Source organism: Papaver somniferum, chromosome 2 (genome assembly GCF_003573695.1).
Source record: "Papaver somniferum cultivar HN1 chromosome 2, ASM357369v1, whole genome shotgun sequence".
Classification (NCBI taxonomy): Eukaryota; Viridiplantae; Streptophyta; class Magnoliopsida; order Ranunculales; family Papaveraceae; genus Papaver; species Papaver somniferum.
In genome coordinates this window covers 148,487,402-148,511,205 of record NC_039359.1, presented here as the reverse complement: position 1 = coordinate 148,511,205, position 23,804 = coordinate 148,487,402, and the positions used below count along the sequence as shown (strand labels likewise).

At 37.0% G+C, this 23,804-nt stretch overlaps 3 protein-coding genes across 4 annotated transcripts; all 3 read left to right on the top strand.

The window, feature by feature from the left end:
* Positions 1-5,029: 5,029 nt before the first annotated feature.
* LOC113352185 (L10-interacting MYB domain-containing protein-like) lies at positions 5,030-8,122 on the top strand. Its single transcript, XM_026596035.1, has 3 exons — positions 5,030-5,056; positions 5,846-6,184; positions 7,562-8,122. Exons 2-3 carry the CDS (start codon positions 5,852-5,854, stop codon positions 8,120-8,122), a joined length of 894 nt encoding a protein of 297 aa, XP_026451820.1. The 5' UTR covers positions 5,030-5,056; positions 5,846-5,851.
* Positions 8,123-9,384: 1,262 nt separating this feature from the next.
* On the top strand, positions 9,385-11,065 carry LOC113352184. Its single transcript, XM_026596034.1, has 3 exons — positions 9,385-9,925; positions 10,505-10,686; positions 10,852-11,065. The coding sequence occupies exons 1-3, from the start codon at positions 9,385-9,387 to the stop codon at positions 10,960-10,962; spliced, it is 834 nt and encodes a 277-aa protein (XP_026451819.1). The 3' UTR covers positions 10,963-11,065.
* A 4,871-nt stretch (positions 11,066-15,936) lies between these two features.
* On the top strand, positions 15,937-21,960 carry LOC113349407. Of its 2 annotated transcripts, XM_026593381.1 has the most exons (8): positions 15,937-16,137; positions 16,238-16,370; positions 17,280-17,383; positions 17,730-17,901; positions 18,041-18,181; positions 18,261-18,429; positions 18,572-19,852; positions 20,258-21,960. In XM_026593381.1, the coding sequence occupies exons 1-8, from the start codon at positions 16,106-16,108 to the stop codon at positions 21,637-21,639; spliced, it is 3,414 nt and encodes a 1,137-aa protein (XP_026449166.1). In that variant the 5' UTR covers positions 15,937-16,105; the 3' UTR covers positions 21,640-21,960. The 2 variants fall into 2 exon arrangements, with proteins under 2 accessions (XP_026449166.1, XP_026449165.1); XM_026593380.1 differs by having other exon boundaries at positions 18,572-21,960.
* The last annotated feature ends 1,844 nt before the right edge of the window (positions 21,961-23,804 follow it).

Here is a 23,804-nt window from a genome sequence, read left to right as displayed (position 1 = left end):
TAGCAGTGGTTGATTATTAGGATTAGTCTTTCTTATTTTGTGAGGACGATTTGTGAGTTGGGCTTGATTTTGAGAGAGAAAGGAAGAAGGAAGACGGTAGTTGAGGGAGATGAGATGTTATCACTATATTAGGGTAAGCATTGTCTACCCATTTTATAAAAAGTTAAATAAAACGGTCCTCGAATTATAACTCCAAAGGAGTCACTGACTCACTATCCATCCACAAAAAAACCCGTTAAAACAAAAATAACACAAAAATCCCAAAAAACAAAAATTTGATGAAACCTCATAGAATTTGACGAAACCAATTTTTGGTTTCATCATAAAATTTGATGAAACCAATTTTGAAATTTGGGGTTTTTGTATCGATTTTTTAAAATTTTGGGGTTTTTGTATTGGGGAAATTAGGGGGAGACCCAAAAAAAATAGAATGATTTTTTAGGGACCATGATTTTTTTGAGGGGACCATGGTTTTATTAGGCCACCTTCCCTATAGTGATAAGGGGTGTCCTAAAACGTTGAAATGACTAACCTATCCTTAACCTAATTTAATTTAAAACCAACCTAATAACCACTTATATATATATATATATAACCACCACCTCCTCCCACCACTACCGCCCAGCACCGCCGATTACCACCACCACCACCTCCGATTATCACCACCACCAACCACCGATTACCACCACCACCACCACCACCGCCTATTTAAGAAATGTAACAACATCAATGCAATCACAATTAAGTTCTGTTACATGATAATTTTATCGAGTATAAAAGACGCCAGCCGCATCCTGATTCTACCATGGGACCACTCCGGAGGTATTTTCCAACAAACCCTTCACTTTAATTTGATTTTGATTGCTTCAATCGAATATAAATCATCAAAATAGGGTTTTAATAGGAGTTACAGAGCCATGTTCGGTTAGGACGATTTTCCAAAAAAACCCTAGTTTACTAACCGAACTTCTTGAAAATGAAAACACGAAGAACAGTTCGATTCTATTGGATTTAAAACTAAGTCACCGAACTCTCTGTTCGGTTGTTTCGCAAAAAATTATACAAAGTAACCGAACTCCACCCTTAGAACCGAAAAAAAACAAATCCAGTCTAACCGAACTGTGTTGTTGTGGCCACTATCTTGAGTTCCAAAATAACCGAACTTAGCCAATAGAGTTCGGTTTTTCCGCAAAAAAATTTAAAACTACAAAGTAACCGAACTTAGCCAATAGAGTTCGGTTGATTCGCAAAAAATACTTTAACCGAACTCCTTGTATTAGAACAACAGAAGTCCATAAGTTCGGTTCCTTCGCAAAATAAGGATATCACCGAACTTTAGTTTACGAAAATAATGAGAAGTCCACGAGTTCGGTTCCTTCGCAAAAATGTTAAGTTTTCTTTGTAACCGAACTCTACCTTTGAAACTTCGTAACCGAACTCTACCTAATTCGCCAAGAAATAAATTCCGTAGTAACCAAACGTTTGCCTAATTGCATATATGCATATATAAGCCCAGTTCGGTTGATTCGCAAAATATGTTGAAGTTTGCGAACCAACCGAACTTCTAACACTAGGTTAATTTTAACCTACAGTTCGGATGGGAACTTGGTTGCGTTGAAGTTTGCAAACTAACCGAATACACAAGATGTACCCAAATAAATTGTTAAGTTCAAAGTTCGGTTACCTACCATTTTATCCTAGGTAACCGAACATTACACTGTACGACCAAAACCTCCATTAACGAGCGAGTTCGGTAACCTGCGTGTTTGGAAAACGTAACTGAACTACACTTTCAGGTGTGTTCGGTTACATGTTCTTGACATATGGTAACCAAACTGACCCAAATCTACATAAAAATTTCACTTTTTTTGAAAGTTTGGAGCAATTCAACCAACATTATCTAAGTTTGAAGCACACCTGGGTACCCAAATACCCTTCCTCCGGTTGTGGTTGGTAAAATCCATCGGTTTTCATGTTTTCCTTCTTCATCTTCTCTAACTTTACTCTCTCAATAATTCTACTTCTTTAAAAAAAAAACCATCTGATTTTTTAATCTCACTAATTATCTTTAACTTAATTATCTCACTAATCATTACACTAACTATTATTAACACTAACTAATCATCACCCAAAATTAAACAGGAGGGTAATTTAGGTATTAATATAAATAGCCAGATAAGGTGACCTAGATTTACTTCTAATGTCTTTACCCAAAATAAAACCATGGTCCCCCCAAAAAAACCATGGTCCCCAAAAAATCGTTCAAAAAATAATATTCTCATTCTTAGGCCCACAATTAATTTTGTATACCGTGACACCCATAATTATATGAAATTATTATATGAATCAATACATAACCGGTTATGCATACTATCTTTTCAGGCATAACTCGTTACACAGCCTAATTTTTCAGGGGTATAATTGGCAACGCAACTGGGACATAACATATCTAAAAATCCGCGCCTTAGAATTTTACAAATTTTATATCGTTGAAAATCTTTTTAAAAGAGCTACACGACGAGTACAAACAAGAATATCAAATTTTTGTTTTTAACGAAAAAATCGGAGGTGATCCTCATTTAAGGAAATTTTTTGAAAACTTGATACTTAACCATTATGCAGTCACCAAAAACGATGCATAACACATTCTGCAGACACATAACAAATTTTGCAACCATTTTCTCCACCGCATAACAAATTATGCATTTGGATAACAAAATTATGCATCTATAACAAGTTATATTACCATTTTTTTGGTTGATTTTAGCTGTACATATAAAAAATTGATGCATAATGCAGTATGTATCCATATTTACGGATGCATATCAGGTTATGCATCTATTTTCTCGATGCATAATGCATTATGTAGCCATATTTTCGGACGCATAACAGATTATGCAGGTTTTATGGACTGCATAACAAGTTATGCAACAAATTTTGTAGATGCATAACAGGTTATGCATCTATTTTCACGAATGCATAACATGTTATGCAGACAGTTTCTCGACTGAATGACATGTTATGCAGTCATAACCACATCACCATCTTCTTTCATGTTTCATTAACTCCCACGCAAACCATTATCTTTTAGTTATTCGGGGGCTCTGGGTCAAAATCATGTATTTACACCATCATCTTCTTTCATGTATTTACACCATCATCTGCAATTAAACCTTCTTCACAACTCATCCAGTATTGCTTACTCCAACTCAATTCACGGCTGAGAGTTTCATAAAAATCTGAAATTCATTTCAAAATCTTCATTGAAAACAAGTTTTGATCATAAATCTATGATGACCAAACCGTGTTCTACAAACCCATTTAGGGATTTTTGCTGCTACCATTAATAACAGTAGTGAATTAAAATTGTAATGAAGAGAATCGGTAGTAAGAGGGTTCGTCGTTAATTCGAAGAAGAAGACGATTTGGTGCTGCTGTTGAGATCAATCGAATTTAGGCATGAGTTTGTTCTCTAAATCAATCGAATCTCTGCCTTTTTCTGAGATCTAGGTATAGTGGAGAAGAAGAAGAAGAAAAAAAAAAGACGAAGAAGAAGAAGAAGGAAAAAAAAAAGACAGAAACAGAACTTTATATATTTTGGGTTTGAGAATAATTTTCTTCCATAATTTGGGTGCGTGCCTGTAGTTTTGGGAGCGTGGGTTTCACAATAGAAACATCAGGGAGAATGAGTCTCCCTGTAGTTTTCACTTTTGTATAATTTAATTTAAGATGGAGTTTTAATGAATCCCAACATTTGAGTGGGCTTTTTGTACCACAAGCTTGGTCACCTTGGATTTTTATGACTAGTTTTGTAAATAAAAATTGACATGTGTGGGTTGGATGGGATTAAGGGAAAATGAGATTGAGAAATAGGTAAAACCTTTTGTAATTTTTGAACCGAACGTATAAAGACAAAGTCAGATTAGATGTATTGGACGAATCAGTTGAGTCGAAAAAACAAACAACCCTTCAAATGTGCTTAAGGTAAGTTTCGTGCACCCAGTAACTGGGATGAGTACCCTCATTGTGACTGCATAGGCTTTTAATTACCGAAAATGTGATTTAACTAGCTATTTTTGTACTGGACTTGATTGTGAACGACTCTGTTAGACAGACTTCCATATTGTTTTCTCGCGAATGAATAGGCAAACTCCTAGCTACTCCTTCTAAGCCAGAGGAGAAATTTTGAATGGCTTTCACAGCATTTTGAACAATAATGGCGACAGAATTGGATAGAATCACAAAAACCTTTTCACCGAGCCAGGATCATCATAATTACGATTAGGATCACCATCAGCAGCGGCACCAAATTCTAGTGGGTGGGCTTCAGGGTTAGCTTAACTCAACCCCATATGTGCAACCATCTTGGCATAAGAGCTTGTTTGTTTGCAGCTGACTCGGTGTCTGGGTCTGAGTCAACCCCTGACTCGCGCCGAGTCAGCAGTCAGACTGTTTGTTTTGTAAATTTAGCAACCCCTGACTCGACATCTGAGTCGAACCTAACCCCTGACTCGGGCCCTAGGGAGTCAGGCATTGAAATGCTGCTGAGTAGGTGGTTCAAACCCCTGACTCACTGAAATTGACGAAAATGCCCTCACGTTTTAGATCAAAAAAACTCATTTCCTTTCTCATTTTCTTCGTTCATTCCGTCGGAAGCAGAGATGGGTGATGAGGAGGCAAACCCTAGATCTATTCTCAACTGATATCTTCTTCACCTCTCTCAACAAATCGAGTAATTTCTATCTCAATCATCACTCTCGTCTCATCTTTCCATCTCTTTCAAATCATTTAAAAGCTTCTTTTAGAAGGTTTTATGTTTTTTACTCTCTCTCTCTTTCATGTCTTCTCGATCTGCTCTGAAGAAGAGTTTCTGTTCTGAAGAAATCCAACCAGGTAATAGGTTTAGATTATAATCAATTGTTCTTTGTTCTGTGTATATCTTTGTTTTAGAATATGTTTGCTATGGATTTCATTTTGAATTTATATTGCAGCTGAAAGCATCAATCTGGGTTTTTAGGTCATATGTGAGATTCAGAAGCATCGATCTGATAATCAGGTAATAAGGTCATCTTTTTGTTCTGATTTTATGATTTGGGTCCAAATTTTTCGATTTAGGGTTTGTGAGATTTAGGGTATCAAATTATTTTTGTTCGATTTCTACATTTGGGTTTTCTTTCTGGGGTTTCAAAACAGCGATGAATTGGGTTTGTTCTAGGTGACGCTTCAGAGTTTTATCATAGCCATAATTGGGCCTTCAGTAGCACTTGTGATTTCATGGACAACAACAATGAGGGCAGTTATACAATTGATTATGATAGAACATGGGTCTTTCCTGTTTATAGCTAGGATACTAGACCATACAACTAGGGATTTCATTTTGTTTTTCCTTTTTACAGTTAAGAAATCTCTAGGTAACTGTAATGATAACAACCCTTATTGAAATTATAAGTACTTTCTAAATCTTTCTGAATCTTTCATTGCTATGTTTATTGTGCATTTTGTGACTTACTTTAGTCCTAGGCTCTTAGCCTTATAGGAAATATATTTGATTACAATTAGTAAGAACCATCTTCAGTTAAAACCCAAACAAAACTAATCAGCAAAAACCATTTGAGCTTGTGAAAATTTTTAATCTGACAGGGCTGTAAACTGCATGTCAATATTTTCTGTAATTATAGTTTATACCATAATCATGAGAGGAGCAGCGAATACGCAGACTGAAAATACAGAGCAAATCCACGTCATGTCAATATTTTCTGTAAACTGCATGTCAATATTGTCAAAAGTTAGCACCTCTTTTTGTTTCAAATTACCCACGTCTTGTATTTGTTTTACTTTATTCTAGTTCTCTATGGAGAAAAAGGAAGATGAGAAAGCAAATAAGATAACTTTTAGGAGCGTCCCAGAATTTAGAGGGCTATTTATTGAACAGTGTTTGGCACAAGCTACTGAGTATGGATTTTCTGGAACTTCTTTGAAGCAAACTTCGTGGGGAAATTTGTGCAAGTTCTTTTCTGAGAAGTATGACTGCACCATCACACAAAAAAAGTTGAGAAACCACTGGGATTACTTGCGAACCCAATATGTCACTTGGTCCCGTCTCTTAGCTAGAACCGGACATGGGTATAACGCGGAGACGAACACATTTGATTGGAGCGAAGAGCAATGGGTTGAATTAGACAAGGTAAGAGACTATTTCAGTTTTGTTTGGACTTTATGATTGAATTAAATTTATGCTTAATAGTTAAATTTATGCTTAATTTTCAGTTTTGCTTGGATAGTTATTTGACTCTTCCAAAGGACATTCCAATTATTCCTCTTTAATAGTTAATTTTATTCAGTTGACTTCTATAATTTACTTAGTTGTTGCTTGTTGCTACATTCTTTATATTTATTTGACTTTGATATGTTTGAACTACCAATAATGAATGAAAAACGTATAGTACTGGCTTAGCCATTGATATGTTGTTTATTCTCTAATTGCATTGTATAATCATGAAATTACCAGCTACATATTGTGTTTTCAAATCTTTATTATTTGGTATAGCTTTCAAGCTGCATAGAAAATCTGGTGAGAAATTACAATCTTTGCTTGAAAATGATTTCAGATCATTTTAATTGTTATTTTTTCATCTTTTATTTTTTTAATGTTCTAATTAGTTCATAGTTGGTTTATCTGAACTCATAGATGGGTTTCTTTATGCTTTGTATCACCTAATATTCATCAACGTGATCCAAAATCAGTGTTTCCTATTGTAGTGCTTCTTCTCTGTATTTTTTAAGATCTCATTCTTGGTGACTAACGATGAGGTAAATTCGTGTACCCATGTTTGACCATGTTTTTCTAATTCCATAGTCATTTCAGCTGATAATTAAGGTTTAAACTGACCGGAAACACTTCCTAACTAGAATCATAGACAGCTTCCAATGAAATATGAGGTGAGCTATATAGTATGGTCATTGTTGGTCGATTCAGATGACTTTGGTACTACTGTATTACATTGGTAATATGGTGATTTTCTTATCTTGTGACAGTTTAATATGGTCATTTGTTCTTTTATTTGTACAATGAGCTGAGAAACACAGACTGCGCTATAATGTAAGATCTTTGAACAGGTGTGATATTTATATCAGATATATAAGCATGTGAATGTACAACCTATTGAGAATGAGTAAGGTTCTATTGGGTCAACAATGTCTTTCTTCACTATTTGCTCTTAGTTTCTTTAGATTTTCTATTATATGTTCACCATTTTATGAAACAAGTTTCTATATATTATGTTCACCATATGTCTATACGGTAGTGTAGTAGCTGGATAGATGTACACACAAGATCCTAAACTTCAAGAAAGAGAAAGAATGTTGAGCCCTTTAAGCTGGAATGCAGGATTGTTCACAAGATCATAATCATAATCTAACCTCAATACAAAACCAAAAGTCCTTGTTAAATGTTTCCATAACCTTAATGAACCGTAATGTTCTGTTTGGTGCATCTAATTATAACTTTGATTGTATAAACAGCTGAACATATTTATTAATTTTTACTTTCTAATTGATGCAGACAATCAAAAACGCTAGTCAATTCAAGAACAAGGGGCTGGAAGATGCAGAGAAGTTGCAGAATTTATTTGATGGGAAATTCTCCACTGGAGCTAATAGAGATACGCCTGGAAGAGTGGAACCGCCTTGTTCAGCTGGAACTTCTATAACTGAAGGGGTTTCAAATAATGGATCTGAATCTCGTACAAGTCATGGAAAAGAAAAAAATCATGAGGATGACAACGAGGTTGATTCTAGTCTCAATGCAAAGGGGAGTGGCAGGAAAAGGAAGAAGGAAATGGAGGAAGAATCAAGTGATCTATTAACTGAGAAAGTTTGTTCTATTGTAACATCGATGGAGACTCATCTTCAACATAAGAAACTTGCTCTAGAAAAGGATAGCGCAGCCGAATTCATGAAAGCTTTGGATAATTTACTTGAGACTGATTGCATCACAATGGATGAGTATTTGAGCATAACTCTAAAAGCTTCAGAGATGCCTGGTTGGCAGAAATTGTTTGTCAGTTTGAAAAGCGATGAGCGTCGTGTTGCCTTTGTACACAAACTTTTAAAAGAACGTTGAGAAATCTTGAATACTCATCCACTGAGATGTTGAGAAATTAGGAAATAGTTAGAGATGTTAGGGTTGCAAAACATTCGTGTTTGTTACTTACGTACTCGATTTTTATTTTATGTTGAATGTTGAATGAGTATTTATTGAAGTTAATGGATGAATCAGTATTATTTGTGCTTATTTGTGCTTAATGAGTGAATGTTGAATGAATGAATACGTATTTTCTTATTGGTTACATTGAATTGCTTGCTGGTTATTTTCTTATTTATGCTTTTAACCTTTTTCTTTCATTTCATTGCAGATTGAAAGGCTACACTTTCTTCAAAGGTTACAGGGGTGACCCTTATGTCAGTCCTGGATGCATAGGTATGTGATTTCAAATAATGGGTCATGAAACAAAATCGTTAGTTTTCTTACTGTCATTTGTTGGATGTCCTTAGATTTCACTACGAAGTTGGATTTCCAATTTTGCTGAATAGATAAAACTGAAACATTGTTAATTCAACTTAACAGAGTGTGGGGATGAAAAATATGGGACCTGTTCTTGTCCAAAGGGCAGTCATCAAATCGATGGGCTAGGCTGCAGCGATATCCAGCATTATTTTCTTATACTCGCTCTCTCTATTTGTGAGTCTTCGTCTAGGTTTCTATTCAATTATTGTTTTCTTGGTGTAGATTCATGTGCAAGTAGATGATTCATGCGACGCTTTTGTTTGTTTAGCGAGTTTTGTGTTATTTAATTTGCTTCATTTTGTGACTCTGGTGTTGATTTAAGGTATTATGAATGATTTTGTAGGATTTGATTACTTAGGTTTTTGATGGATTTCAGTTCTGTAGTAGGAAGATTTTGCTTATTTTTGATTTTATTTTTTGTTATTTGTAGTTGCATTGATGTTTCATAGAGTGATTTTGCAGATCTTGTTGAAGTGTTCATGCAACACTACTTCTATTTTGATGAGTTAATGATTATTGTTTGGGTTTATGAGGTAGTTAGGGTTTAAGAAAATATTTTGATGAGTTAATGATTATTGTTTGGGTTTATGAGGTAGTTAGGGTTTGTATTGAAATTGATTTTCTTTCATCTACTTGGTCTTTTCAGGAAAATGAAAACGCTATTATCTCAACTAGTAGTTTTATGCTTGTTAGTGAAGAAACTTAAGAAGGCTAAACGGCGTGTACGCCCAAAGTACAAGAAGTCAATTTTAACGGGAAAGGCTTTCACCCAAGACCTGTTAGATGGAAATACGAGGAATATGTACAACCTATTGAGAATGAGTAAGGTTCCTTTTACCCTATTATGCAATGAGTTCCGAGCCAAAGGACTTTTAGAGGATAGTAAATATATAGAAGTAGAGGAGAAGATGGCAATGTTCTTATATACAATTGGGCACAACTGTAGGAATCGTGTAATTTTGTATCACTTTCAACATTCGGGTGAAACGGTTAGTAAGTATTTTCATGAAGTGTTGGCTGCTATGAAGATTTGGTCTGCTGAAGTTTTAGTTCCTCCGTCTAATGTATTTGACAAGCCAGCTATAACTAAAAGGCATAAACGTCTCAGAGAAGGTGCTTTTAAAGGTGCTGTTGGTGCATTGGATGACACTCTAATTAGTGCGAGCATTCCAGTCGAGAAGCAAATACCGTATAGAGGAAGGGGAAGAGGAGAATGTACCCAAAACGTGCTTGCGATATGTGATTGGGATATGTACTTTTTGTATGTAGTGGTTGGATGGGAAGGCACTGCTCATGACTCGAGAGTGTTGACCGAGGCAGTGCGTGATCCATATTTCAAGTTTCCTTTACCTCCACCAGGTAATATCTCTATTTTAAGTCTCATTTTTCTGCATTGGGTTTGTTTTCTTTACTCAATTTTATTTAGATTCTTGTGCACTGCGTTCTTATATACCGAACTCTACTTAGGAATTAGGATATATATGCTCTACTCTGTTTTTGCTCGCCTAAACTTTCTGTCATGCTGGCGTCCTCGCGTCTCATGCCTTATGACTTGTCCTCAGTTAGCCCCACTTGCGCCAAAAGCTATATATACTGTGTGTGAGATCTCCCGTATGAATCCAGCATTTGCTTCTTCATCTTCTTCTATTTTTCTCTTTTCTTTTTTTTTGACGGTCCCTCGTGTTAATCACTGTAGTAACTTATGGTCATCAGTAGGTTCTTAGTTTACACCTAATTATTTTATTAAGGTAACATATTAAAGCGTGAGACAGTAGTCATAGTAGTGATTAGCTCTGTGCCTACCCTCCTTAATAGCAGAGAGGCGCCCGGTTTCTTTGTCAGATGAGGATGTGATTAGAGTTTGGACTAGCATATATGTTACATCTTGCTGCAGTTTCATCAGCATGACTTCATAATGTTTTTGTTGAAAATTTGCAGACAAATACTATCTATGTGATGCTGCGTACTCTCATACACAAGGGTTTATGTGTCCGTATCGCAACATAAGGTATTGGATAGGTGATTACCGAAGAGTTCCTCCAACGGCAAAAGAGGAGAAGTTTAATCAAGCCCATGCTCGATTGAGGAATGTGATTGAGAGAGCATTCGGGGTATTGAAAGTAAGATTTCCCGTCTTAAGTAAAATGCCTTCTTACTCATTTGAGACTCAAAGAGATATCGTTATTGCTTGCATGTCAATACATAACTTTCTACGTCGTAATGCATTGGATGATTGGCTATTTAAAGAATATGAGAATGAGACATTTGATATGAATGAGACACAGGTGGAAGTCGAAGTGGAAGCGGAAACGGAAGAAAATGCACCTCGTCTATTTGGACGACAAGAACAGATATATATGAACAACTTACGTGATGAGATAGCTAGTCTCCTTTAGATTTTGTTTCTTCTTTTATGTTTGTAGGACTTTAATCTTTAGATTTTATTGTTTTATGATGTTTAATATGTTTAATTCCATCAAAAAAGGGAAGTTGTTTAGACTGGAATGGAACAATTTGTGATGTTTCAGTAGTGATAAATGTTATGGTTTGAAATGTGCACAAGGGCATTTTCTGTCCAAAAAAATCCAGTCAGCTGAGTCAGGTCTGACTCACAAAACAAACATATTTTCTGACTCAGACCTTAGTGAGTCAGATCCAGATGAGTCAGGTAATTTCACTCAGATCCAGACGACTCAGATCCAGATGACTCAGATGAGTCAGCTGCAAACAAACAAGGTGTTAAACTAGTTTTGGTTCAGTTAGTTATAGCATGTACATTATTATAGCATTAACTTTTTTATTTCTAAATTATTTCTAGAAATTGTTTCGATATGACATTGCCAGACTGGCTTCTTGCTAAAAGTCAAAAAGCTATTTCTGAATGTACATCCAAACACCTATAAATATACTCTTGCCTTCTTGCCAAACATCTATACATATATTTTTTTCTTCTTTTCTTTTTTTAAGAATTTAATTATTTTCTAGGTGATGCTGGTGCCGGTCTTGAGCCCTCCATGATGTGCATGGTTGTAACCAACCCCGGCGATGAAGTCAAGTTTGTGCCATTTAGGGTGGGTGATCAATCGTATTTAATGTCTTATATAGTGTTTTCAGATTACCTGCATGGTTAAGTTTATAGGTCATGAGTTTTCTCAAATTGTTAACAATTTTTCAAGTCCAGTGCTGTTAACTAGATTCTTAATTAGATTTCGATTAGTACTGCATCTGTCACCTCGTTCTGTGTAATCAAGGAACCAAATAGTTGTAAATAAATTTAAATGATCCAAGAGGTTATGCAAGTCTGAACTGACTGATCAACCACTAGGAGTGAGGAGTCTAAAGGGAACTGCTGAGACTACTGACCCCAAGAGGCCGTTATTTTACAAAATAGAGAAATGAGGATAGACCTTAGACATGTCTTGCGCGCGTTGGACATATCACATCACTCTTCTAGTTTTATTTTCATATCAGAAACTTGTTCATTTAAACCTTGATCATGGTTCTCCTCCTGGTTCAATTGCTCTGGTACATCTGACACTGGAGCGCTCTTCTCTTCTTTGTTCCTATTGAGTCCATCTTTAAGAGCGGTGATGTCTGCTTCCAAGTCGGAGATTCTTTTGGCAAGAGCTTCTTTCTCAGCCTTCTGTCGACCGCGTTCATTGATACAAACAGCTAATTGTGCAGCTAGATCCCCTTCCTTACCCTTAGAGCTATATAGGGGCAAGTTTAATTTCTCATGTGACCAAAAATATGTACCTGGATATGTGCTATAATCCCAGTTGACCACCAAAACTTTGGAAGTTTATAGCCTTTGTATTTTTCTTCAGGTAAGCAAAAAATTCATCAAAAAAGCTCTTATTATCATCGTAGAACGAAGAGAGATGCTTATTGATATCCAACACTTCATTGCCATACTCTGTGAAATCTTCATCCGCAAGAGGAGTACCGAATTTTTGCTTATTCCTTCTCACATAATACTTAGATGTATAATCCCAGTAATACATAAACAACTGAGGATCAGACAGCCACGACATGATCACTACGACGGAGGGTGAGATAGAGCAAGCTTATGAAGAAGAAGTTCAGAGAAATGATGAGATCTAAAGCATTCTACCATCGCCTTGAACACCGCAACCCAAATGTATAGATGTAGAACCAATTGAGACCGAGTTAGCTAGACGTGCCAAGCACAACTTGTTATTCTCGGCGAGTCGCCGACCCTGTTTCTTATATTTTTTGCGTGATTAAGAAGTATACAGGTACAGCTCACAAATCAACATAAAAATAATCTACTTAAACATCGTCAATTATTAAGAGAATCAACTAATTACTATGTGCCGGCTCCAAATCTCCAGTACTTTTTACTAAGACATTTCTTTTTTGTTTCCAGTAAAGAACAGTATTATATCTTCTGGACGTCAAGTTAGGCCCCCCTGGCCAGTTGGGCTGACACAAATTGGTTATATTGGGGAGAGCAGATTAACTAGTGAGAAGAGCGATGATATTGCAGCTGAATTAAGATGCGCCAATTGAATCCTTTTGGAATCTCATAAACCAAGCTAGTAGTACTTGAGGATGGACTTGGAATCTCATAAACCAAGCTAGTAGTACTTGAGGATGGACTTTGTGGAGAAATTCTGACATCTATCTGCCTGCACTTGTCATTCTCCTTCTTTAAATCTAGAAGTAATAAACTCTAGAAAAACGTGATGCGAACACCATAACTAATAGTCCATACCAACTGGCTCAAATAAGCTTTATCTTTGTTCATCACTTCACTCACTAGCTTAAAAACTAACTTTAATTCACTATTGTGCGAGAGATTGATCACACATTCTGATCTCTAAATTTTTGGTTACTTCCAACATATAGACATCCTCCGAAGTTGTATATATCCATGACGCTCCTAGTTCCTTGGTACGATCCTTTTATGCAAGTCATTATTGCCGGCTCTATTTTTGCTGCCATATGGAAGTTCCTGCGTAAAAAGAAGAATGATCGATGATACAAGTACAACAAAATATCCGACGGAATATGAGAGCTTCTTGGTTTCTCACCCTAACGAAGACAATGGAAACATCCATGCAGAGTGGACACAACTTAATCATCATCTATTTCGTGGTATAAATAATTTTAGGTACTGTATTGTTGGCACAAGAATGTTGTGAAGAACCCCAAGAAACCTGTCCACAAAATCAATGGCAGCATGAGTTCTAGAAAAAATTAGTTCCCAAAGTTAATTTTGATTTTTCGACTTAATTATGTCGAAAAGCTATTTCTCTTTATATTTATGCCCTCAAAAATGTAAAACCCCAATTTTCCGAATTGCCAAATGTGAAGTCCGGGAACGGCTCCCTGCATTGATTCGGAGCTTTGTTGAGTTACTCTCTAAGAATCTCCTATAGAACCTTCTCAATGAATATTCCGAAGAACTGTATTTTGGCAAGCAGTGGTCCTATTATAAAGCAAAAACCTCATTGAAGACACTCAATTTTGGTCAAATAAACAAGTCCCAGACTACATGTGTGAAAAGACATTCCGTTCAGTGGGTTACATGTTTTCTCCTACACAAACAACAACATTTAGCGCTAGGCACATGTTCCATTCAAAAAGTATAGCAGCTTTTACAAAAAGTTGCGTGCGTGTGAGTGACAATTTGCGTGTATTTTGTGCTCCACTTGTAATCCAAATTTGTTTCAAACTATTTTCGGCATCGGTCGTGATACGGCGCACAAAATGGTGCATAAAAATCAAGCAGTTTAAAAGAAATGCCGTGAAGTGACCGGGAAATGACTTATTCTCTACCATCATTTTTGCTCGAGCTTATTATTCCAAGTTCCGAGTCAGTTACCCTACAAAAAGCTGACTCGTCCAAGTCCAATCACGTTAGACACATGCTTGCCATTATTGTACAAAGGTGGGTCCACCAGAATTTTTCAGGTAATCTCTGCTGCAGGCAATAAACAATTAATTTTACGCGCTTTGTCTTTTTACCATAATAAACACTCCGGTTTCTCGAATACACCAAAAAAATTCCTCGGACTTCTCATTTCTTTACTATTTCCCGAGCTTCAGATCTAGACTCTAGAGACGAAAGTCGGTTTCGTGTGCTGTGCACTGACCGCTGGGATAGTTTCCGACACGAACCTTCTCATGAACGTTCGAGGCTTCGAGCAGACTTTTCCATCCTTTTTGGCCAATAGTGGTCCCTTTGTGAATGTGGGTACTCAATCTTAGTCACAACATGCATGGTAACTAAAATAGGCGTGCAAGAGTTCTTTCCATGATTTATGAACTAGCTTAAGTCAGGTAATGAGTTTTGTTCAGTCATTATGGTAGGTTAACTAAACTACATATGTGTTCTTTTCCAGGTTCCAGACGATTAAGTGGGTTAGAATTTTCTCCACGTAATACAAACATTAGCGCTAGGACATGTTCTAGAAGCAAAAGTCAATACCAGAGATAAGAAGTGAACACATTTAGTTTCGTAAAAAATAGATTTTCTTTATATGTTTTTTTTGAAAAATAGCTGTCTACCGGATTTTTTGAACGAAAAATGGATGATTGGTACAAATATTTTTAAAACATGGGTCAAATGGACGACTAAAAATTAGTACGGGTGAAATGGACACCAAAAAAATAGCAAAGATGAAACTGGATGCATCCTGATGTAAATTAAAAATAAGAAAAAGTATTTGAAAATGGGTAAGATGAAACTGTTTACATCCTGACTATTTTTACATTCTCGTCCATTTAAACAATATCAAAATCTAAATGTCATTTTCATCCGGAAATTGTTGATTTTAGTCTTTTTAACCAATTTTGTGTTTCTTGAAGGTTGTTTCAGTCGTGATTAATTAGGTACATCATGCACACTTTTTTTTAATACGCCTATAAATATTCTAACATCCACTTTCAATCAACTTTGCCCCCCAAAAATATAAATAAACCAGCAACCTGAACTCCAGTTAGCTCAAGAAAATGAACAGTCCTAAATACATCACACAACTTATCATTTGATGATCATAATGGTTACCTAATAGGCAAGTGACTCAGCCGACTACCAATCACTAATGACAGTTAGACACAGCAAACTTTTCATCTTATCGTCACGCTGTCACACTGGGTCCGCGGGAAATTTTCCATACTAGGCAATAAATAATTACGCGGCTCTCATATTTACCACTATACCCATTCAAATTACTCGCAAATACAAAAAAAACTCCCCAGATTCCTTCATTTAGTAACCCCGGCCTTCAGATCTAGACAAAGGTTAATTTCGTCAAACCCGAAAAGTCAACCGCTGGAATTTTCCTTTTATCCTTTTCTTCTTAGTATTGTCCTTTTCCAGTTTTCAAATCTGCGTTTAATAACACGAAAGTCCAAAGGAAAACCCTAGAAATTATATTCCTCTCAAATATCCAAACACCTATTAATTGGTTCTGTCTGTTCATAGTAAATCTTACAAGCAATTTTTCATAGATTAGTGAATTATTGATCGTCATCTGTGAATCTGGAAGAGAAATAGAGTAATTCGAAATGCTTCATAGAGGATTTAAGGGTGGAAAATGGTGAATTCTTCTTCTTCTTCGTTGATTTTGATTTTTTGTGGATATTTTTGATTTTGATTTTGATTTTGATTTTGGAATTGGATGAATGGTGATGATACAGCAAGACGTCGCTAAAGCTAGCGGTGGCTCGAATAAAGCTGCTGAAGAACAAAAGAGAAGTGGGTTTGAGACAGATGAAAAGAGATTTGGCGAAACTTCTTGAGACTGGACAAGAGCAAACAGCTAGAATTCGGGTAAATTGATTTCTTGATTTTGTGTTTATGAAATTTTAGAGTGTTCCTGTTGGATTGAGATGATTTTGTAGTGTGAAAGATATTTCGATTAGATTTGGTTTGCGATCTTAAGTTTATAGATAGATAGACTAAATTTGTTTTTGTGTTTTCAAGTGTATTGAAATTTTAGGGTTGGAATTTGTCTATTGTAGCATTTCTAGTGTCAGGATGTGGAATTGATAATCTGGAGATGGATAGCTAATTTTCATAGATATAGGAATAGATACCAATTTGTCTCAGATATACTATTGTCTAACCTAAGTTTTCTAGGTTATTGCATTCAGTAATGTTGACAGCTATTGTGAGATACAATTAGGTCTAAACAATTGTTTCAGCAGTCTTGGTTCTATAACCTCTTGGAGAGTAATTATGACATTGCCATTGCTTTAGGCTGAGTGAGTAGAGGCTGCAAAGAAGGGTTAACGTTAAGACACTTTTATGGGGAAATTACCTTAAACATATTCAGGGGTTGAGGACTGATCCCTGGCTTCTCCATAATGAGGGATTTCAATATATCTTTTGGTTTTTCTTATATAAAAATCTTTCTTGTCATAAGTTTGTGTGCTGGTTATCTGGAGGGAGTGTTGGTGAGACTTCAGTAAAGTGCTCTGTAGATTTCATCCAGCTGTGAGACAGACTTAAAATTGTGGACAACGTTCTATCTTCTTGCGCTTCTTGTTTGAATAAGTTTTAATTTGTGTTTAGACATCAATATATTGACCTATTAGGTGCAGAGTGTAGTCCTCTGTCCATGGTTAAAATTAGTGATCATGTGGATTTGTGAAACTAATTGATGTATCATATGATTGAGTTGCTGAGTTAAAGATGATGTAGACTCATCGGAGAACTGATCTTTTCTGTACATTTCAGGTTGAACATGTGGTTAGAGAAGAGAAGACCATGTCAGCATATGATCTCATTGAGATTTATTGTGAGCTTGTTGTGGCACGCTTGCCAATTATTGAATCTCAAAAGTACGTATATGCATGTGATCTTCGCTAAAATTGCATCTTTATTTTGACATTTTAACTGGCGCACATTGTTTTTTGTTTAATTCGTGTATTAACAAAACTCTGACTCATGTTCAATAAAGAAACACATAGTAATTTGCACTCGAAGGTGTCAAGAGGTATAACACTGGAATCAGGACCTAGGTTTTGAATCTGCTTGTTGTGCAGTCTGTTTCTTTCACAGTCTCATGCCTTACTATCTGCTTAGTCTCTTTCAATGTAATGAGATTGCTTCTAAGAAAGATCCTTCTGTGTTACCTTATTTGCTGCTTTGGAACTTTGTTTTGACTTTCTCTGGTAATCTCTCCAGAACCTGCCCTGTCGACTTAAAGGAAGCAGTAACTAGCATAGTATTTGCAGCTCCGAGATGTGCAGATATCCCCGAACTTGTCGACATACGCAAGCATTTTACAGCGAAATATGGAAAAGAGTTTATCACTTCAGCACTAGAGTTAAGACCAGATTCTGGGGTTAGCCGCCAAGTGAGTGTCTAATGTACAAGTATTCACCAATAATGAACTAAAATTTGCCATGTAAAGATGCCGAACGATAATATATTCGTTCGAATTTGCAGCTGTTTTACAGGTCTTTTAATCATGATTGTGCTTGATCATGCTTCAGGTTGTTGAGAAATTATCTGCTAAGGCACCCGACGGAGAAACCAAAATTAAGATCTTGACTGCCATTGCCAAAGAACATAATGTTAACTGGGATCGTAAATATTTCGAAGACAAAGAACTAAAGTCTCCAGAGGATCTGTTGGTAAGAATTGGATTTTCAACCCTGCACAAGTTGGTATTTTATGAAGTGACTAATGGTTATAAAACCTTTGATCAAACAGAACGGACCAAATGTATACGATACCACCAGCGTCCAGCAGTCCCAGCCTACTCCTGTTCAAAAGTATGATTCCTCTAGGCCATCAACAAGTTCACAAGATTATGCTTCTACAAATGCTACTAGTAGCATGCCAAGGAATACCAGCTCTTCGACCCAGTTTACAGCGTCAGGTTTGTTTGTAGACTGTGTCTCTACCATAAATTTTCTTTTGAGTTATTACTTGGTTATTTGTTTTATTACTGGCTATACTTTTTTTTATCAATATCCTCATATTTGAGAAACAATTCCATGACCTGATTCCTCTGTATGCAGAACGTCCTAACGGAGGGAGAGACTACAGGGATTCTTCTTACGAAGAGCAGACTGTGTTGCCTACTGATAAACAACATTGGAACATGGAATTTAAGGATGCTAATGAAGCTGCACATGCAGCTGCTGAATCTGCAGAAAGGGCAAGCAGGGCTGCTAGGGCTGCTGCGGAGATAGCAAGTGGGCGGAAGGATATAAGACAATATTCACCCGAATCTCGTGAATCATTTGATTGTAGCGTTAAAGATGAAAGGCGAGGAACATTGGCTGGTCCAAATGTTAAGCAAGACCCTGTCAGAATGACTAATGAATCACGGAGAAGTTCTTCCAAGAATGTGGATCCGAGGATGCAGGATCGACAAAGAGAGAGGAATGATTCGAGTAACCAGAGGGGAGTTCCTGAAAGCAGATATCATAATTATGATGGTAATGAGAGAAGTTCTGATGATGATAGGAGGTCGGTGGGTAATCCTCAAAGAGCTGACCGAAAGTCTCATAGAAATACATCTGAGGTGGAGCCCATTAATTCCATTCAGGAAGGCAGGAAAAAAGAGAAGGGTCACTATAGAGATGAAGTGAGGATCCAGGATCAATTTACTGATGACTCCGAGGTAGAATCTGTTGATCAGCAACGCAATGATAACAAAACTGAGTATACAGACTTTCCGCTGGGGAGACAAATTAGAGTACAATCTAGCAAGTCTGTTTCTCCTTCATGTGCAAGTATTGAAGGTGATGAAGCCCATTCGGATTCAGAAATGCACCATTATGGAAGTGATCTTGGTGGACACTCTTTCCATAGCACTGTTAACGAGAACACACGAAAAGAAACCAGGAAACCAAGTTTCAAAGATAACTCTGGTGTTGTGTTTGACGAATATGATTTTGAGGAAGATAGGAATTTGGGCTTCAAGGACGTGTATAACAGCCATGAGTCTGAATCATATGCTCCGAAACCAATTAGGGAATCTCCTCCTCATGCCTCCCAAATCGTTGATAGTTGGACTCCTAGGAAGAGCAAAAGTGGGTCTGCTGAAGAGAATTTTGGTGTAAAATCAGATTCAGACAAGGAATCCCACTCCTCTTTGGGATTGCTTGAAATGCTTTCCAAAGGTGCAGGGGCATTAAAATCAGATGACTCATCATCTGTAGCTTTTGATGATTATCCTGAGAGTGAGGAAGAGACAGACAACTACGAACATAGTGTAAAAACAAGTACCACGGATTTCCCCCTTGAGCATAGCATATCTATTACAAAGACGGAATCGACCGAGACTAATATAGGTCATGGAATTGTAAGATCCTCCTTTAAGAAGAAAAATGAAGAAGCCTCCCAGAAGCCATCGACAGGATCCTCGCATGATCCAGATTCTCAGCATAGGAGCTTCAAACGAAACGAAGAAACAGAAGTGAGTTATGTAGGTGAGCCAGAAAACAGTTATAGTGGTCGTAGTTCAAAACCTTCCTCCTTCGTTAAAAGGGAAGCTGCAAGAGCAAACGTCAAACCTGAGCTGCCATCATCTTCTGATGATTCAGAATCTGAGGGAATCTACGGAAGTCGTGATCGACAGATTGGTGCTGGAGGTGAGTATTCTAAGAGATCAGGTGCTGGTGTAAGTCTCAATGATGAGGCATTGCCTTCACAAACTAATTCTCCAAGAAATAGGGAAGCTGCAAAAACAAACATAGGTCATGGAATTGTAAGATCCTCCTTTAAGAAGAAAAATGAAGAAGCCTCCCAGAAGCCATCGACAGGATCCTCGCATGATCCAGATTCTCAGCATAGGAGCTTCAAACGAAACGAAGAAACAGAAGTGAGTTATGTAGGTGAGTCAGAAAACAGTTATAGTGGCCGTGGTTCAAAACCTTCTTCCTTCGTCAAAAGGGAAGCTGCAAAAACAAACAGCAAACTAGATCTGTCATCATCTTCTGATGATTCAGAATCTGAGGGAATCTACGGAAGTCGTGATCGACAACTTGGTTCTGGAGGTGAGTATTCTAAGAGGTCAGCTGGTGGTGTAAGTCTCACTGTTAAGGAATCTCCTTCACAAACTAATTCTCCAAGAAATAGAAACCAGAAGTTACGGTCTGAAGACAAGCAGCGTCCACAAAACTCTAAAATTTCGTCATCCAGGGAAAAACAAGCTGAAGACACTGTAGTTTCTTCAACTCCTGATGGTTTAGAGTATCCGAGTTCTGAAAGCGGGCAAGGGTTAAATTTTGGATTATTACCTGGCGGTTTACGGAACAAGGGTTACCATACTCGCCGAACTCGCCCTGAGATTCCTTTGGATAATGCTTCACCTCGTTTAACTCAGGAAACTGCTGAGGATACTCCGAAGTTCAAGTCTTCTTCTAGAACTAAAGCTAAAGATCCAGAGCTGCTAAATCCGCAAGCACAAAAATCTCATAGAGAATCCAGCTCTAGAAGTTCAAAAACTTATTTCGATTCTGATAGTGATGATTCTGATCTACCCAAACGCCAAACTGTCCCTCGCAGTGATTATAAAAGGGGGGGACTTACTTACAAGCCGAGACATACTCCAAGTGAGTCTGATGCTAGCAACCTTGCAATGTCTGTGGGTGGGCATGATTTGCCAGAAACTTCTCATATTAGTGAGAGAGAGAAAGCCTCATATGGATCTGGATCTATTGCTACACCTCAAATGGAGAACTCAGGCAGGAAAACCAGAGTAAATTCGGCGGGTAAGGAAAGCGGTAAATCAGAGGAAGAGCAAAGTTATGGGCCTGTTTTGCAGCCTAAAGGGTCTTCAAGTAAGGGAAGTTCAAAGTCTAGGTTGCAGAACACTAGTCCATCTGTTGAAAAACATCCCCCAAAACCTATTCCAGAGCCAGAAACTGTGCGATCAAGTAACAGTGAAACTCTAGCCAAGAATGCATCATCGGAAAGTCCTGAAACGAAGAATCCATCAAGCTTAAGTGAAGGGTCAACGTCCAGAGAAAACTCACTCAAGAAAGCAAGTCATGTGCATCCAAAACTTCCCGACTTCGATGCATTCACTGCTCATTTTCAATCTCTGCGGTCAAATGTCCGTCCATCTAACAAATAAAAGGCCTGCTCAGGAAGACATGTCCTAGGTACTTCTTTTTCTTTGCTTAGCCTTTTCATACAAAAATTGGATTTGGTATATTCTTTTCTAGGGATGGTGGTAGTAGTCTGATGAAGATAATTCTGAAGAACAGAGAACTAATCCCTCATTATACATATACATGTTTGTGTGAAACATCAATATATTTTATCATATGCAACGATCTGCATGTTTTTGTCAATAGTATGTAGTAAAAATTGCCATTTACTTTTTCTTTGTAAAATTTTCACATTTGCAACTATCATTCTTTGATAGGATAATCCACTGCTCTCTTTCTCTCTCTTTTTTGTTTTTTGTTCCTTTTCATCTAACTTTTTTCTTTTTCTGCTTTCATTTTTGAGATGCACCTTCAAATACAAATTTGTTAATATGAATATAGAATTCCCCCCAGATCTAATTACCTTTTCTTTAAATGATTGCTTCTTGGATGATTGTTGTTTTATTTCCAGATGGATAGTATGTTAGTTATTCATTCATGGTATGCTATTATCTATGCAACACTTCTCAAGACCTTCTAACCTCCTGGTCGTGCCCAGGTCACATTATTGGATGTCTGCTTCTGTAAGTCATACATTCGTATCTATTCTTCTCTGTAGGTTCTTCAAAGAAAATGACAAGTTGGTTAGGAAGGAATCCTAAAACCCCATCTTAGGCTCGATACTAAATGCTCTTAGTTTTTGGAACTTTATGGATAATATATGTTATAGGGATGCAAGTGCAAAATCCTTGTATTCTGTATATTGTGGTTCAATGTCTTAATCTTTGATGCTAACCTAACACAAGACACAAGTTGACAGTATCGGATGGTCGACGACCTATCTGAAAAGGTTGTTGGTTTAAAATACTTGTATTAGTGGGTACTGTGATTTGATTATTGTTACTGTTATCCACTATTCTCTTCAGCAAAATGTCTGCTTAAATTTTTTGTTTTGTTTGACTATGGAAGTGCATCTCATTCTTCTGTTCTTTTCACTCTTTTTTCCTTTACAAATGTTTTTTCTTTGCTTTCTTCTTTATTGTCGGCAGCTTCATAATTCTCTCTTAAAGCTTTCTGCTGAAAGTTACTTAACAAAATGGGGAAAACAAACAAATTGAAATGTTGTTGTCAACAACGATGTTATAGAACAGTTTGTGCAACTGATGTCTGAAAATTGTCGTCTCAACCGCAACGGTTGAAGACGGTTTTGTTGTGGAAATTAGCCCAATATCTTCAATGCATTAATTGTCCCTTGAACGCTCTAATCGACTACAATCTATGGTGTCCCCATAAGAACAGATGGGTCACAGCAGCATTTGTGGCAACTTTCATGTTCCATCGTTTTCTTTTATTTATAGATACATCTGTCCTTTGGTGCGATATTATGGCTGATATCATATGCCTTGATTCCGTGGTCTCAGCTAAATAAGAGAACAAAGTTTAAAAATCCTAGCATCAAGGTCTAGTTTGTATTGTTGCAACTGTGTTCTGCTGGTTTGCATTTATATTGTCTACTTGGTGAATCTTCTATCTGATAACTTGAAATCCACTCATCTATAAATCGGGACCACGATACTTGAAATCTTAGCTCCATATTTCGTTGTACTAATTGTTCCTTAACGATTCGGGAACTACAATCCCTTTTTCTTTTTTGTTAAGGATTACAGAACATGGTTTAAGTTGGATGTGAAAATTTTGAGTCCCTGATCATGAAGGCCGACCGATTATGGGATTTCCCAAGAAATTTCTAATGTGGGTCCTATCTATTCATGTTTCTTTAGGCTAGGTTAGGAGATTGCGGGTTTATGGCGCGTTTGGATACAAATTTGTTTGTGACTTTTGCTTCTCTGGAAGTCGAAGTCCGAGACAGAACTATTTTGTTTCACAAAAAGAAAAAAAAAAATTAAAAATACACCAACGGGCCCACGTGATATACTAAAATAAGGTCCGACTACATAGAATGAACGTAGATTTGTAGGACGGACCCCCTAAAAAAGGGTTAATTTGAAGATCTGTGCAGGCATTTTCAATGTTTATACTTTATGGTCTTTGCCCCCTTTGGTCATTCTGAGCACAAAACACCCACAGTGGGAGGGACTGTTTTGGTTGGTGTGCAGGTATGTAAGTCCTATCAAAATCAGGAAAGGAA

Coding starts and splice junctions, on each gene's coding strand:
- LOC113352185 (XM_026596035.1), top strand. CDS start 5,852: ATGGAGAAAAAGGAAGATGAGAAAGCAAATAAGATAACTTTTAGGAGC. Junction 6,185..7,561: donor AATGGGTTGAATTAGACAAG/GTAAGAGACTAT, acceptor TAATTGATGCAG/ACAATCAAAAACGCTAGTCA.
- LOC113352184 (XM_026596034.1), top strand. CDS start 9,385: ATGAGTAAGGTTCCTTTTACCCTATTATGCAATGAGTTCCGAGCCAAA. Junction 9,926..10,504: donor GTTTCCTTTACCTCCACCAG/GTAATATCTCTA, acceptor GAAAATTTGCAG/ACAAATACTATCTATGTGAT. Junction 10,687..10,851: donor GAGCATTCGGGGTATTGAAA/GTAAGATTTCCC, acceptor AATGAGACACAG/GTGGAAGTCGAAGTGGAAGC.
- LOC113349407 (XM_026593380.1), top strand. CDS start 16,106: ATGCTTCATAGAGGATTTAAGGGTGGAAAATG. Junction 18,182..18,260: donor AGTCTCCAGAGGATCTGTTG/GTAAGAATTGGA, acceptor TTGATCAAACAG/AACGGACCAAATGTATACGA. Junction 18,430..18,571: donor GACCCAGTTTACAGCGTCAG/GTTTGTTTGTAG, acceptor CTCTGTATGCAG/AACGTCCTAACGGAGGGAGA.